Consider the following 16,064-nt stretch of genomic DNA (forward strand, 5'->3'; position numbering starts at 1 on the left):
TGGAGAAATTTTATTTGGAAGAATCAAATTTGTTACTTCATCACACTCAAAGTTGAAAGTAAACAAATGCATATTCAATAACCATGCTGGAGAAAATGTCACCACATGGAACCAAACCACACACACACTTTTTGGAGTTGCGTGAAAAAACAACATTTTTGGGGATGTATACATTTTGTTCTGTGTGACGTACTGGGTTACAAAATCCCTGATCTTGTTTTATTCTATACCTGTGCATGTGGGAGACCCGTACTTTGCTGCCTGAAAACAGTCTGTGACTAAGACTGATGCAGCAGATAACAAACATTGGCTGACCAGTAATGGAGAATCTCACATATAGGTTAAAATGAATATCATTTTGCAAAAGGGCTGGGAAAAATAATAAATGTATAAATCAAAAAAATGCATTAATAGTGATGTCTAAATGGTATATAGACTTGTTCCTCCCTTAGGCTCTGTTCACCTTTTATTATATTTTCCTTTTTGTTTCTGGCCTCTTTTTTTTACCATCTATATATTATACTCTAAGTATACTCTGATAGAAGACAATAAAGATCAATCTTTAAAAAACATATTTGTGCTCACAGGTAGATGAAACATTCATTTGAGCCACATATAAAATAAATATATTCTGTCAAAATAAAAGTCTTGCTGGTGTCATAGCTGTCATGGAAGTCATTTACAATGGCATCTGAGTTTCACAGTATACATCCTGCCCCGGCTCCTCCTCAAATGTCACTTTGGCGTCGTCAGCATCCAACTACAAACACAAGACACAGAAAAAACAGTCCTTAAACCTCATCTCTCTAGAAACTGCATAGGTGGAACTGTTGACGACAGTAAAAACATAATCAATATATCACAAAACTTTGGAATAATAGATTATCAACCTGTAAGATAAGACCAAAAGTATACCTCTAAAATCTGGGGATACATGGGTGACCACTTACACATTTCATTTCCAGTTCAGTGAAGACACGGCCGGTCATCAACATGCGTAGAGGGATGGTGAGGATGAGTATGAAGGGCAGTGCAAGGGATGCTGGGCTGGATTTAACGATCCACAAAACTGCCAGGCACACCACCTGGATGATGGTGAATATGTGCATTCGTGCTGTGCTCACCTGTAGCCAACATGTCAAAACATTAGTCAGACAGACATGACAGCACACACGGATACTTTCTGTCTTCTGATGTGATTTAGAGGCTTTAATAGCGGCCAACACATGTGACATAATACAATATGAGTTCATGTGTGAGAGCTGTTGCTCTTAAGTATATTACTCTTAAAAGGGAGCTACACCCACTGGTCTGAGACAGTCCAAAACTTGCCAACATAAACAGCTGTCTCTCAAATCCAAAAACTGGAGTGCTAAAACTCAAACTCACAAATTAAAGCTCATTTGGGTACTAAAAAGAAAACAAGCATTTTGTGGGTCCACAAAGTCAGTCTCTTATTAATTGTCTATGGAGCAGCTCCAGACCTTATACCCTATGACATCACAAGTTTGAGACGTCCTTTTCTGGTTTCTGGCTTTGAGAGAGAGTTACTCATGTTCACAAATATTGACTGTACTTTCCTAGGCCATTTTTGAAATTCTAATTTAGGCAATGTTCCCCTTAAACACTTCCTACACAAATACTGTTTATAAGGAGCATTTCCATTTCAACACATTCTCACTCCGGCCTCTTCACATATTGACAATTGGTCATGGACTTTCCACATCCACATACGACGTGCAAGATACCCTGGGTGTGTTGGTTGTTCTCAGACAATGTGTCAAGTTCTGCCTGTTACATGGATTGTCCTCTTTCAAAATAAACTTCTGTTTTCACAGGAAATTTAATGTTAACATACAGTCTCTTTCAAAATAAAAGCCCTATGGCGGTTCAACCCTGCAAATTGAGGTTTACTTTTCTTCAGCAACTAACGCACATGGTTGGGGTTGGGCAAGAAAAGCATGTTTGGGTTTAGGAAAAAAGAACACGGATTGGCCTCATAATCTTACAGGACACAAACACCACTCTCCCGGGTGAAAGTTGGTGCTTGTTGGATCCATGCAACCCTAGTTGTACTTTAGCCACTTTAACTTTCGTACTTTTCCCCTTGACACTGCTGAGCACTGTAATGGTGTCCAGCCGAGTATCATGCAGATGTTAAAAGACGTCTTTTTTCATCAGTGTCTGATGCTGCAAGTCACTGCCCAAGTGCTGGATTTCGGTGGTTTTGGAGTGAGACCATGTTGTCCATTTACTGCTCTTGACATTGCTGACTTGTCAGAAATTTTGGTTGGCTGTCTCTAAGAAGCTCTCACACAGCTGAAGCAGAGCCACAAGTAGTAGTAGTGTCCAAACAGTTGTAGTGCAATTTCCAGGGTGCGTCTCGTGATGCCCAAAAATACTTTTCCCATTAATTTACATGGCGAAAGAGACGTCTCTAAATCAGTGGATACATTTTATTGAGCAAGACAACCCCTCCAACATGAAATGTTCCACTATCAAGATTTGATGTATTTGTTCTGATAACATTTTGAAAGTCTAGAAGAACTGCGCAATTGAATCATTTTATCCCTGTTCAAGTTAGCTGAGCGCTAAACAAGAAGTTAGCTGTTCAGCCATCATAAGTCTCTAGTGTGCCTACTCTATGGGCTGCACAATGCGCAAGTAGTGCCGATAATCCGTGTAATTTTATAAGTGGCAGCTAAACCATTTTGGCTTCATGTGCCACTGAGCAACTCATGGGAATGAACAGGCTTTGGTTTTATTTTGCAGACGATTAACTCGTACAGTATGAGTTAGAATTAAACAACAGCATTTCTAGCATCATGCACTTTAGTTACCATGGAATCACGAGACTCTTACTTTGGTGGCGTAGGGTTCATCAGGGTGGTATTTCTTAGGGATGAACAGAAGCAGAATACGATCCCACAGCTGGATGCCATTGAGTGATGTAACTCCCATGTAGAGGAAGATCCCAAACAAGGCTGACATGGGAATCAGCTTCAGGATCGGCTCCATCAGGATGGACAGACCTCGACACAAACAGGCATTCAGATAAAGGATAGTGTACTGTGCTTAAAGGACAGTTGTAGAAAAGTTAATGAATGATTAGACAGCACCTACCAACCAACAACGCCACCACGATGCCACTGATCCTCTGCTCAATCACCTTCTCAATCACAGGTTTTGTTCCTTTGCTCATTACAGTGAGGGCGTTGGCGTGGGTGACAGATCGCACCGTGGCAGCACTGAGCCACGGCACACCAAATATTGCACTGAGCCCTCCCATGCCGACTAAAATCAGCAAGTCAAAGTGGAACCCAGAGCCTTTGACCATCTTTCTCTCGGGTTTACTCACAATCAGACTGTTGACAGACACAACACATGAATCAAGTTTGGTTAAAGACAGGACATGTCATGTTTTTTAAGGTTGGTAACTCAGCGAGTGACATTGTTGAGATGTTATCGACTCACGTTGTGATCTGAGACTCAAGGAAGATCAGAATGAAGACGAGCAAGGCTGGGACACAGCAGGCACACATCACCCACACAGGAAAAGTCTTGTGCTCTCCAAAGGGGTTGATGAGCCAGCCTCTTTTGGCTGGGTTAGACACCGTCAGACCTTTGGGAACCACTAGTTTCTGCAGAGAAAACGGCACCAGGTAGTTTCTGATTAAGTCTATTAAATCTAACAAGTGTTACAGGATAGGTTCACAATTTTTCTCTCTCTTCTGTCTTAAATCAACAGAGCCCATAAAACAGGTTTTGCCAAATGTTCATACTGGCCCTCAAAAGCTGTGCACAACAGAGCCTTGTTTTAAAACATTAAAAAAAATGTTGAACCTGTCCTTTAACATATGTGAATTATGCATGTATTCAGCATAGAAACTGGAAGCTTAGACTGATGGGCCAACCTGAGTGTAGGTATCATTAACGTTGTAGTCCACGACAATCATGAGGAAAATGGCAATAGGCACACCGAAGTCACCAAGCAGACGTCTGATCTGGTAAACACAGATAAGGTCAACGATTAACAGGTTACAATTTTAACTGAAGATACCAAAAATGAGTGAGGTCTGGACTTTATATTAAGGTAGTGACCAGGTAGTGGCAGCATGCATTCAAGAGGAAGCTACAAAAATCATTCATCATCATAAGCAGAAATAAATGTGAGCTAACATTACGTTCTTTAGGAGGCTGTGGTGCGCTCATTTTTCAAGCTAGCGAGGGTTGTGGTTGTGACTACAGTATGAAAAGTAGACAACCTAATGCATCCATTGGTACCAACTGTGTCAGCATAGCTTGTTGGGAAGGGGACTGAATAATGGTCCCAAATTTGGCCTAACTCGGGCAAGGGAACAACGAGCATGGTCATTTTTAAAAGGGGTCTGTTGAATTCTCACCTCAAGATATCTGAATGAACATGGACTCTATGGGTACCCACAAGTCTCCACCAAACTTGACAAGGCTTCTTCTTTGTAAATGTTTTCTTTCTTTTAATCAATGCACTCCTAACGATTTTAATGATTTTTAATGATTCTGACTTTAATAATGATTTTGTGATGCTGAGTATCCTGCCCAGTGATGCCCAGTGTGCCTAAATTATTTGTGTGTATCTGTGCCTTGCCTCTGTGTTTCGTTGTTTTATATGTCATATGTTATATGTCATGTTCACACTCCTGCAAATGAATTGCCCCATTGGGGACAAAAATAAAAATAAAGTTCTACAGATCTAAAGTTCATTCCAAAGCTGTAAATTTGTCTTTTTAGGGAAAAGGACAGTCAGCCTACTGGATGAACAATGAATTGTAGCCTATAGGCCCGTTTCCACTGAAGAAGTTCCTGGTACTATTTGGGGGGCAGGAACTTTACAGGAACGTCCTCTCACACGGCACTCCTCGTCTGAGTTTTAAAAATGCCGGCTATTTTGTCGCTTTCTGTTGACATCACATCCCACCTTGAGTATATCCAATCAGCACCAAGTAAACCCAAGCCCCACCCAGGAGTTTTTCGGGGCCATTCTGAGTACCTACTCCGAGGCAGGGACTTGTTTAGCCCCTGTAAAAGTTCCAGAACTCTGTCCTTCGGGGTTGGTTCCTGCGGTGGAGACACGCACCAACGGCCCCGGCCCCGTAAAATTACCCCGAAGTTCCTGCAGTGGAAACGGGCCTTATAACATATATAACATACGTACATATAAAACCAGATTGTTGCCCAGCTCAAAATGTTAACTGTGCCGATACTAGTCTATACACGTCTACGATTGTAAAGTCTATACACAAGTTTATCAGTGGACGGATCCTTAACTCTTAAAATCAAATTTCTGAAATTTAGTTATGGCTTTTAACTTTGGTGTGCCACCCCAAGATTTTCAGTGGCCCCATCCAGCCAACCCTATGAAAAATTTCTGGGGGCACCACTGGACGAAATGCCAAGCAGACAAAGCTCATAAAGTATGAGAGTGAATTTGGAGTTGGCTTTTACTTTTACATTCGCTGAAGGAGAGGATGACAAGCAACACAGAGTTGGCATGTCTGCTGTCAGGTGTGCGCCTGTGATTAGCTTAATTAGTTTACCAAACATTTGTTTACAACACAGCAAATGTAACATTTTAACAATAGTTACTTGCCGTGTACATACAAGTAGTGTAGGGAAGAGCGTTGTGTTCACAAACACTTAGTGATAATTCCTGGATAGTTTACCCTTAAACACTTGATTACATAGATAACCTGTTCAGTCTTTACTGAAACAAAGTGGCCTGTGGACCCAACTCACCTTTCCAGGAAGAAAAGTGCCGTTCTTGAACTGTCGCAGGAAGTAAGCAATGAAGAAGCAGCCCAACATGAGACACATGGAGAGCAGGGCTGTGTTGGGGTAAGCTGGCTTGATGGTGTTGATGAAAACAGTCGTGTTGCCAGTAACATTGTCATAGACAGTCATCTCTTCCACCCTGAAGTGCCAGGGATTCTCCAGAGTGTCATTCAGATGATCGTAATTCAGAACCAGAGGATGAGCTTTAAAGATCTACAGAGAGGTCAGCAGAGAGCAGATGGAGAAAGATGAGAATCTGGCCATGAGAGGCAGCGCTGTAATTCAGAGGTGGGGCCAAGTCTTATTTTGCAAGTCACAAGTAAGTCTCAAGTCTTTGCACTCAAGTCCCAAGTCCTGAACTTTGAGTTTTGTGTCCTAAACAAGTTATAATGTCCTCCTGACCAAATTTAATGCCATTTTAACAACTGAGTAATAATATAATACATTTACAGAACTCCTGCTTCTCTGTCTGTAAATTTCGAACCTCATGTCTTGCATCCTGCTACCTGCTTTTGTTGACCACCACATAGTTTTTGTCCACAAACACAAATGATCTTTGGAAAAACATTTTCCAGCTGGTGCTCAGTAACCTAATGTTAGTTCTTCATGGTTCTCTCCTGCAACTTGATTAGATGCTTTCTAAATAACATACTTTTTCATCTTTGGGTTTGAGGGAAAGTGTCAAGTATTTTCAAGTCAAAAGGCTCGGATCCAAGGGAAGTCACAAGTCATTGTTTTTAAAGTCCAAGTCAAGTTGCAAGTCTTTGTTGAATTTGTCGATTCACGTCTAAAGTCATTGTATTTTTACTGAGTCTGACTGAAGTTCACACCTCTACTGTATTCACATACATTAAAAGGTGTCTGATCTCATTTGGACAGGTGAAACGTGTGAAATGGATGATGATGGTTTACCCTCCCAAGCTTGGCAAAGGTTTCATAGATGAAGATGAGGGAGATGAGAATGGAGAAGATTTCCTGGGTGAAGCGGGAGATGAAACGCACCAGGAAGCTGCCCTCAAAGGCCACAATGACCACCACAATGATGACCAGCCACACGCCTACCCACACTCTCCCCACAATGTACTCAATGTCCTGGGACTGGCAGAACTGAATGGAGGAAACTGGGGGTGAGCTGAACTCTGACCAAGCAAATGAATTAAAGAAACAATGGGCTTTGGTATTTGAAAATGTAGTAGGTATCACAAAGCGATCACTTCAGTTGGTTCATAAGAGACTCTACAGTTCACCTGCATATGGACATGATTGTAACTTACGGCAAAGAAGGCTTCCTCAAACACGAGCAGCGGACCAGAGAAACCAATAACCAGGACGGGCTGGGCAGCAACGAAGCAGAAGATGATACCCTGAATGCTGGTGGAGATGAGGAGCTCTGAAACACCCATCATGTCGTCCACCTTATCAGCTATGATGGCAAAGATGATGGCAAAGTATTATTATCGCATATAACAGCAAAGCTATGTCTCATACAAACAAACTAACATGCTCATGTACCCAGCAGTCCTCCGAAGGTGATGGCAGGAGACAGGGCGGCAAAGTAGATGAAGATGATAGCAGCAAGGACCTGGGCGTTCAGCGCATCTGTTATGTCACTCTTGTAGTGCTGGTAGCGTCTCCTTATGTCTTTCATCATCCCGCCAAATGGGCGACCCGTACGGGCCAGGGGGTCTTCAGGTGGAGGACCAGTAGAGATGGAAACTGGAGGGGGGGAAAGATTTTAATCTAATGTGAATACTATAAATTGAAAATAGGAAACAGCTTCTGGAAATATCATATCATTTCTTTGACTGATACTGTAGTTCTGGGTGTGTATTGGTAACATTCACCTTTTCGAGGTTTGGACTCTGTGGCGACAGCGAGCTCAGAGGACTGGCACCTGTCCTGCAGGAGTTTCTTCTGAAAGCTGATAATAGAGCTGAGCATCGTTTCGTCCTGGATCTCTGTGGGCGGGATGACGATACTGCAGTCCATGAAGTCGGCAACAGCGTCTGTCAGCTCGCGGGGGCTCTTTGCCTTTAATGCTGCCTGATTGAACACCTGGGATGGAGAGAGTGGAGGGGATATTAGGCTGCACATTGCAAGATCAGAGAGCGTTTGACAAGTCTTTGGTGGAGAGGTTCTTTTTTGTCTGAGCTAGTTTTGCCACAATAAATCCTGCGTGGCCAAAGATATTCTCTGGGCAGCATCTGAACCATCTAAATTATAAGATAAGTGTGTTTATCATAGTGTTGTCATCCTTGAATCATGAACTTGGACTCATTTGTGACATAAATCATGATGACTAAAATCAGGGCTTTACTTTGACTTGTTCAGCAAGTTCAATTTAGACCATGAGGCTGTCCTTCCCCATAAAACGACCCCATAGGTCCTTTGTACGAGCTGCTTGTTATGACCCACATTTACATTTATTGTTAGGCTGCCACCTCCAGTAGCTTTAGTAATTATTATGGGAGCAAATGAGGAAGTTAGATGATGAAATATTTAGAGCGACAGAGTCAGTGTAGGGAGAAGGTTGGGGTGGATAGACAGGTTAAAAAACACAGGACTTTGGCCCAGGAGACCGCTGCTTGTGTCCTGTGTGAAAACAAAAGACAATACTAATTTATTTTAAGCCAAACCTTGATCTTTTCCCAACCTAGCCAAGTAGTTTTATTGCCTAAACCTTACATTAGCCACGTGTTTAAAGCTCTTACTGTTAACGGTCATATATGCGGTTTTTGTGTTGATCTCCTGCCGCCAGTCTGGGAGCTAATTTAGCAAACACTCCTGTGGGTTGTATCAGAGGGTAGGAAGCAACCCAGTCTCACTCCCAAGTCGTCAAAATCCGGCGCTTGGGCAGTGACTTACGTCGTCAGACATGGACAAAAAAGCCGTCCTTAGTAGTTATAGTTTAATGCTGCTCGGTGGTGTTAGGGGGAAACGTGGTGGACAAAAACGAAAGTTAAGGCAGTGAAAGTCTGAGTTGACTAGGTGGAAGTGGAGGTGGATGGGTCCAACAAACATCAACCTTTACCAGAGACAGTGGTGTTCACATCCTGCAAGATTGTGAAGCCAAACCCTGTTGTTTTTTTCAGAACCTACCATGAGATTTTGTTGCCTAAACCCAGCTATATGTGTTAGCTGAAGGAAAAAAAACATCAATTCGCACATTGATCTCACTTCTATAGTGAATTAAATAGTAAAAGTAAACTACTCCCCATTTTTCCCTCGAGGTTCCCTGAGGTCCCTGCACCCCTGGTTGAGAACCGTAAAGTTTGAGGACTTGTTGCCTGGTGGCTAACTCACTTTATCTGCCATTAGTGCTGCCATAGCACGGCCAGTCTCGCAGTAGTTCATGTCAGTCTTGTTGGGGCCAATCAGGGCAAAGACAAAGCGTATGGGCACCGGGGCCTCCAAGGCAGAGTCGAGCACCGCCGCTTCCTTCAGACGCACAAACACGACTGTGGGCCTTTCCAGAAACTCCAACGCTCCTGGTTCAAAGAGACGGAAATATTATATTCATAGATGTGATAGAGATTGTGTAGATGTGTAGATATTCACTTGTGTAGCAACACACAGACACATTTTGTACTCCAGATCCTGTATGAAAACAAATGCCGGCTTACCCACTAGCACCATGGTGGCCTCCACGCTGTCAGAGTCATCTCTCTGAAGGAACGCAGAATAAGCAGATCTAGTTAGCAAACATCAGACTTTCCTATCTGCATCATCATCATCATCACTATATCTCAAAAATTATATTTTCAAAGTGTAGCTTGGCTTGATAATCTGTGCTGCTTGGACTTTCTAAATGTTCTGACACCAGAAGTCACTTTCATCTTTGTCATTGTTTGACATGTGTCGTGATATCAGACAACGTTATCACCAATGACACATGGATAATCTCATCAGCGGAAGAACTCACCCTGTCTTTGACTGAAAACTTCTGCAGGTCCACCCCATCAGTTAGGGCTTGTCTCTCTGGGTCGTCTGATTGGCTGAAGAGAAAAAACAACATGTCTTTGGCTGTGTCAGACTGAAGACTGAGTGATTGTGAGGGCAATTAAATTATTCTCTGGTAATCTGCTGTCCAGGACAAAGTTGATTGTGCTACATAAATCTGCCCAAACACTCATTCAGCAAAATAGGTGATTATGTGATGATGAGCAGGGATGAAACACAAGCCAGCTGTTAGTGATGTGTCCAATGAGTCAGCTTATTGAGCCAACACATTCTCACTCCGAACTCATCACATATCAACGTTTGGTCATGGACTTTCCATGCCCAGATACAATCTGCAAGGTACCCTGAGTGCATTGATGTTGATGTTCTGGGACACCGTGTCAGGTTCTCTTCTTTCAAAATACACTTCTGTTTTCACAGGAAATTTAACATTTACATATAGTCTCTTTCAAAATAAACGCACTACGGTAGTACAACAATGTGAATTGATGCTTTTTTTTCTCCAACAACTAACTCATGTGGTTGGGTTTAGGAAAAAAGAACAGGGTTTGGCTTTACAATCTTAAGGGACACAAACACCGCTCTCCCAGGTGAAAGTCAGTGTTTGTTGGACCCATCCACCACCCCTCCCACACACCCCATTCGGACATTCTCCACCTTAACTTTTGCTCTTGTCCCGCCGTGTGTCCCCCACATGCAATGCCGATGTCTTTTTTTGGCGGTGTCTGATGCTGCAAGTCACTGCCCAAGCGCTGGATTTGATGACTTCAGAGTAAAACCGGGTTGATTGAGCCAACTGCTTTCACGGAACTATGGGTTTTTGGTTTGCTATTGTTTTCTTAATTGAATGCAAGACTGAATGATAGGATCACCCTATAACATATTTGTTAAATACGATCCAGTCTCACTTTGGTAATAACACTAAGAGCAAAGCATGGTAAGATATGTGTATGCTGCGCTGTTCAATTCTGATAGATTTTTGTGAAAAAAAGAAAAAAGCATACATAATAAATCACTGACTAAACAAGGAAATTGTTGTTGTGAAGCTGCCGTAGCGTGGAGAATATCCATCCCCATCCTGCTGTGTACTCTCAATAAGAGTGATCCAACCACCACACATTAAACCTTCATGTTACACATCCATGGTTTGCAGAAACGCACAATGCCAACATTTATTTTGGCGACTGGGTTGGAACTTCTGTGATCTCTGATCCACATAAGTTTTAATTTAGATTCCTTTTCTTATTGGACAAAAACTTGAAAACACAATGACAGTATATCCCCTTTTAGAGTGCAAAGTTCCAGGTAACAACAGTACACGTCGGTCACCTTTAATAAAGACTTACAGACACAATGGTTTTGTGGTCAGAGACGCTGTTTCATAATTACAGGTTTGATCTCAACAATAGCTACGTGTTTTGTTCAGCCGTGTCTGAGCAAGATGCTTGAAATCACCTGCGGCTTTAGATAACAGCATCAGCTAAAAGCCTAAATGTAGGTCATTTATGTTTGAGTCACTGTTGGGTGATGTCTTGGAGGGATACCTGCGGTTTTGAAGCAGAGCTTTGAGCACTCCCTCCCGGTCCCCAGGTCTGATCTCCTTCTTGTTAACCATCTCGGTGACCATCTTCTCTGCGATGCTGGCCAGTGTTCGCTCCACGCAGTCGAAAATTGTCACACCTTTGACAAAGGAACATATTCAGAGGTAATCATAAAGAGGAGGAGTGTGGTGTGTTTGTGGTTTGAGGGGAGGTTGAGAGCAGTAAAGACGTGCTGAGAGTCCCAGAACCTGCTGGGTGTGAAGGGTTTGGCACTCTCATAGTAAAACACACTCTCAGAGAAAACATAGCTGGGTAGTTTTATTTATAATAATACATTTTTAATTATATTTTGGGACAATATTCTGAATCTACAATGTAACTGAAGCTGTCAGGGACATGTATGTTGGAGTAAAAAAGTATATTTCCCTCTTAAAGTACTTAAGTAGAAGTATAAAGTGGAATTAGTTAATTAAATGTATTTTATTTGGCACCACTGAAAATAATTATATGTAGATGGATTGATTTATATTTTAAAAAACTCATGTTTTGATTGATTTTCCTCTGACCTGTATTCATGGTGCGTCGGAGCTGGATGAGGCTCTTGAAGGTGAGGTAGGAGATGCTGGAGGATGCCCACACCCCAGACTGAGGGTCGAAGCTCTCCTCGTAGCCCGCCCATCGGCCCGTTTCCTGCCAGTAGGTCTGCTGTTTCTGGTCCTTCATTACCTCCTTCAGCTCCACGCACCTCTGAAGGCCCAGAGAGAAACAGATGTAAACACAGGCTGATACGGACATGAATGTGGGACACAGGCACAAAACATGCTTATGAGATGGAGTGAAAATCTGGACGGGTCAGGTGGATGAATTAAACTCGCACCTCCCACAATTACAGCCTAAACATGTGGTCTCATAACTGTGGTTTCAGTGGTCACTTCCTACTTGTCTGTGTCACTGTGAGTGAATATTTTGTCTCTGTTTAACCTGAAAATGGAAAGTCTAAAGACAAATATCAATAAATGTGGGTTATTTTTAGATGAAAGTATAAGTGCACATTATTTCAAGTCTGTCTTAAAGGAATACTTCACCCACAAAATGATCTTTTTGATTTGATTTTTTATCTTTATTACACACCCCATGTTCTGCTGAATTTGTAAAAAAAACAACTGTGAATGAAAAATTGAAAAATGGAGAAAACTCTTAAGTCCCATTTCCACGAAGCAGTACAGTTCAGTTCGGTACAGTACACTTTTTTTTCTGTTTCCACTGTGAAAAGTTATATGTAGATAAAGGCCTATATCCCAATCCTCACCCAGAGAAAAAAGAAGTGCTGTGGAGTGTTGTTCCTGTGGGCTCCGGCAACACTAAACCCCTGAGCTTGCCTGAGAAGGACTAAATGCACAAACCAGCTATTTTTAAATATCCCATGGAAAGAGACTCTCACTGCAGCCTGTTACATTTAATTCTGAAAAAGGGGCCGGGCAGCCTCATTCTGTGGATGATAAACGAGGTGCAGACTGATAAAGGAGGAAATACAGTGAGTGCTGGAGGGAGCAGTGAGTGACAACAACCACATTTAAGAGTACTGTTTGCGGTGGAAACACTAGGGTCTAGTCACCAAGTCTGAAGGGTTACTTTTGGTTCCAAAGGTACAATACTGAAAGTGTTTGGTGGAAATGGGGCTTTAATGTATTGAAGTAAATGGGGGAATTTAACAACAGCAAAACTATATCAAAACTTCTGTTTACAAACTCTCACACAACTCGTGTGAGATACCATCAAGATTTTTCTTTTTGTTTTTGGATTCTCCGTTCATTGTGGTGGCATGCAAAATCAAAAACAAAACTTTTCTTAACGAATTCAACGTAGCACAGGGTGAGTAATTGACGGACATATAATCATTTTGTGGGTGAAGTATTCCTTTAAAGCAGCACGCACATGCCCATATGTCTATTGAAAGGGTTGTTGGTTGCTGTAGTTGCTCCTCCTGTCTTACAGTTACAGTATTTTTAGTACCAAATTATTTTGGTCTTTTTCTTAGTGTCCCTCTGAGGCAGCTTAACAAAGTACCACTATCCAGGAAAACACATAGAGGGAGTTTGGTGCTAAAAAGCCTGTATTTTTAGAAGATACTCTCTTGATCTGACTAACTCCTGCTTGCTTCAGTTGAACTCTAGAAGTCATTTATTTACATTTTCAGGGTATATATGAGGGTTGTTTTCAGAGTGACTTGAAAAACTGTGAACATATCTTTCACCTATAAATACGGTGATGATAATTTCTACCACTACAAATATTTTGATGTATTGGTAGCTGTAATGCAGATAATGCATTATGAATTATGAAGAGAGCTGCAGAGATATAACTGTGCGTTCCTTATGGCCCCTCACAGAGACACCTTCTCGCCACAGAACAGGATCAGATAAAACCACGCTCACGCTTCACCACATCATGAAAACACTGATGATATTTTGGGTGTTGTTTTCCACTGAAGTGTCACATGAAACTAATGTAATTCCATCTTGGCAGCATCAGTGTGGATATGGATCAGGCTCATGTGGAAAAGTGATGTTCAGGTGACACTTCTCTGTGTGTGTGTGTCTATAAGGTAAACATGTTGGCTGTGTCCCGCCTCATCAGCCAGCAGGCTCCAGGCTCTCTGGGCCACTGCTCGTTTCCGGTGGGGACATGAATGATGGCTCGCCCTGGACGTGTTTGGACTGTCAATATGAGTCGTGTGCCTGGAGTGGGGATACACTTTGTGTGTGTGTGTGTGTGTATGTGTGAGTGTGTGTGTTACCTGTCACTCTGCACGTTGGTGTTCCAGGCAGCTGGAACAGACACAATGGCCCCAGTTAAAAAATCACTTTGGTTTTCAACACTTAGACTTTTTTTTCCAACAACATGTAACTGAGAGTGTGTTCCCCATATGACCCCATTTTAATTTCATAAAGTTTGAATAAAATGTGTGTGTTTGGGCAATCCAGAAATGATGTGGTTCATCTTAAATGTTCTTGTCAAAAGCTTTGCTGCAAAGAGTTAAAGAATAAACTAAATGCATGAGCGACTGAATGCTTAAATTTGCAGTAAGGACATAAATTGTGTGGGGAAATATGGATCCAAGGGGTGGGTCAGTCTTATGTAAGATATCTCCAGAGTGTCCATTTTATCTCAGATGAGACTGGAGCGCCGAAGTTGTCTGTGACAACAGAAAAATTTATTTCCAAAACACAGCTGAGCAAAGGGGTGGAAGATTCAGATCAGACCTACAAGACTCTGTCTGCACTGCATGCATGCAAGTGTGTGTGTGGGTGTGTGTGTCTGCGTGAGTGCATGTGTGTGTGCATATGTGAATCATCAAGTACAAATTTGCATGTTTTTATATGTGCAATGAATCGGTATAAATTATTACATTGGTGCAGGTGCAGATGTGTCAAATATAATATATACTTGTGTGTGTCTCAAATGCAGTGCCAGACCTGACACATTTTGTGTCCGAGGCAAGCTGACCCTGGCAGCCCCTTCACACCCCAAAATAAATATTAAAGGTGTTATTTTCTGTTATATGTTTTGTATTAATTACTAGAACGAGAGCTAATTAGCTAATCTAATTTTCTTTTTTATTAAAAATCAATTTCTAACTGAGGAGGTGGGGGGTGGGGGCACCCTAGGTAGATCCGCCACTGCTCAAATGACATTGAGATGACAATATATTTCTCACTGTTAATTATTTCTAATAGTTTTTTAGGCACCAAATATGGGTGTCTTTGGTGCAATGTGTTGCTGTTTTTCCAGCTTTGACAGTGATATGAAAAGCAATTGCTATTTAACGAGACATTGCTGCATTTCCTGCCAGTATTGTGCCCCAAAAACTGGATATTTTAAGCCAAAACATGGTTTTGCATGCAAATATGCATCTGTGTGTGAGAATATAACTATTCATTTTAACTACTTAGCAAAATTTAAATGCACGTGTAAAATGTCCTCTGCAAATTCAGACATATTCCCCCACATTGCATTTTTGTCTTTTTAAATCTCGCTAAGTTGACACATTAAATTTGAGCATCACACTTACACACTTACGTACTTATGTACTGTAACATATCTAACTGGACCTGCTGCGTAGTCTTGAAGATGTTTCACTCCTCAGGCTCAATGACTCCTGTGTCACCTAATGACTTGGATCACTGAGAGCTTCCATAGTATTGCTATGCATGTTGTAATGACTGTTAAATTATCAATGAATGAAATCTGTCAGCGTCCATCCCTCCTGGCTCTGACTTTCTTAGAAAGTGTATGCAAAGCTCTGCAGTTCATAAATTCAGTAAGACTAAACATAAAGTCCTGAACATAACTCTTTGCAAAACACCTTCCTGCAGCTCTGACCATAAGACAGTCAACAGTTTCCATATTGTTCATGTATTATTGCACAGACACCATTTATAGCTCTAGCAGAAAAGGTAACACTTACCTCCTGCAGGCACTCAGCAGTGACAAGTGACTGACCCCAGAGTGCCAAAAAAGCGTGACTTTATAAACACCACCTCTTTAAAGCTGCCTGTGTGTGTACGTGTGTGTGCATGCTGCCTGATAATGGGTGGGACTAACACACACTCACACACACACACACACACACACACACACACACACACACACACACACACGTGGACATGCACATTCTCCTTCTCTGTGAACCACACATCCATCAGAGCAATGCGTCCTGTCTCACCCATAATATTGATAGTAAATACAGTG

The 16,064-nt window shown here is 41.9% G+C and overlaps 1 protein-coding gene across 1 annotated transcript; it reads right to left on the reverse strand.

Moving 5' to 3' along the window:
* slc4a1b (solute carrier family 4 member 1b (Diego blood group)) lies at positions 1-15,845 on the reverse strand. Its single transcript, XM_050059913.1, has 18 exons — positions 15,781-15,845; positions 14,110-14,140; positions 11,879-12,059; positions 11,316-11,451; positions 9,734-9,806; positions 9,435-9,477; positions 9,115-9,299; positions 7,656-7,866; positions 7,324-7,527; positions 7,086-7,234; positions 6,724-6,918; positions 5,776-6,024; positions 3,915-4,004; positions 3,475-3,641; positions 3,124-3,365; positions 2,863-3,032; positions 951-1,124; positions 1-760 (listed from the first exon to the last, which is right to left on the reverse strand). Exons 3-18 carry the CDS (start codon positions 12,033-12,035, stop codon positions 680-682), a joined length of 2,526 nt encoding a protein of 841 aa, XP_049915870.1. The 5' UTR covers positions 12,036-12,059; positions 14,110-14,140; positions 15,781-15,845; the 3' UTR covers positions 1-679.
* Positions 15,846-16,064: the final 219 nt, after the last annotated feature.

This window comes from Epinephelus moara, chromosome 13 (genome assembly GCF_006386435.1).
Source record: "Epinephelus moara isolate mb chromosome 13, YSFRI_EMoa_1.0, whole genome shotgun sequence".
In the NCBI taxonomy this organism is placed as follows: Eukaryota; Metazoa; Chordata; class Actinopteri; order Perciformes; family Serranidae; genus Epinephelus; species Epinephelus moara.

What these genes read in the sequence shown, in the direction of transcription:
- slc4a1b (XM_050059913.1), bottom strand. Translation starts at nt 12,035, where the DNA reads ATGAAGGACCAGAAACAGCAGACCTACTGGCAGGAAACGGGCCGATGG. An exon ending in CGTGGTGGCGTTGTTGGTTG is followed by an intron (nt 3,033 to 3,123) that starts GTAGGTGCTGTC and finishes GTTTGTGTCGAG; the next exon opens with GTCTGTCCATCCTGATGGAG. An exon ending in CTGAACTGGAAATGAAATGT is followed by an intron (nt 761 to 950) that starts GTAAGTGGTCAC and finishes TTGTGTTTGTAG; the next exon opens with TTGGATGCTGACGACGCCAA.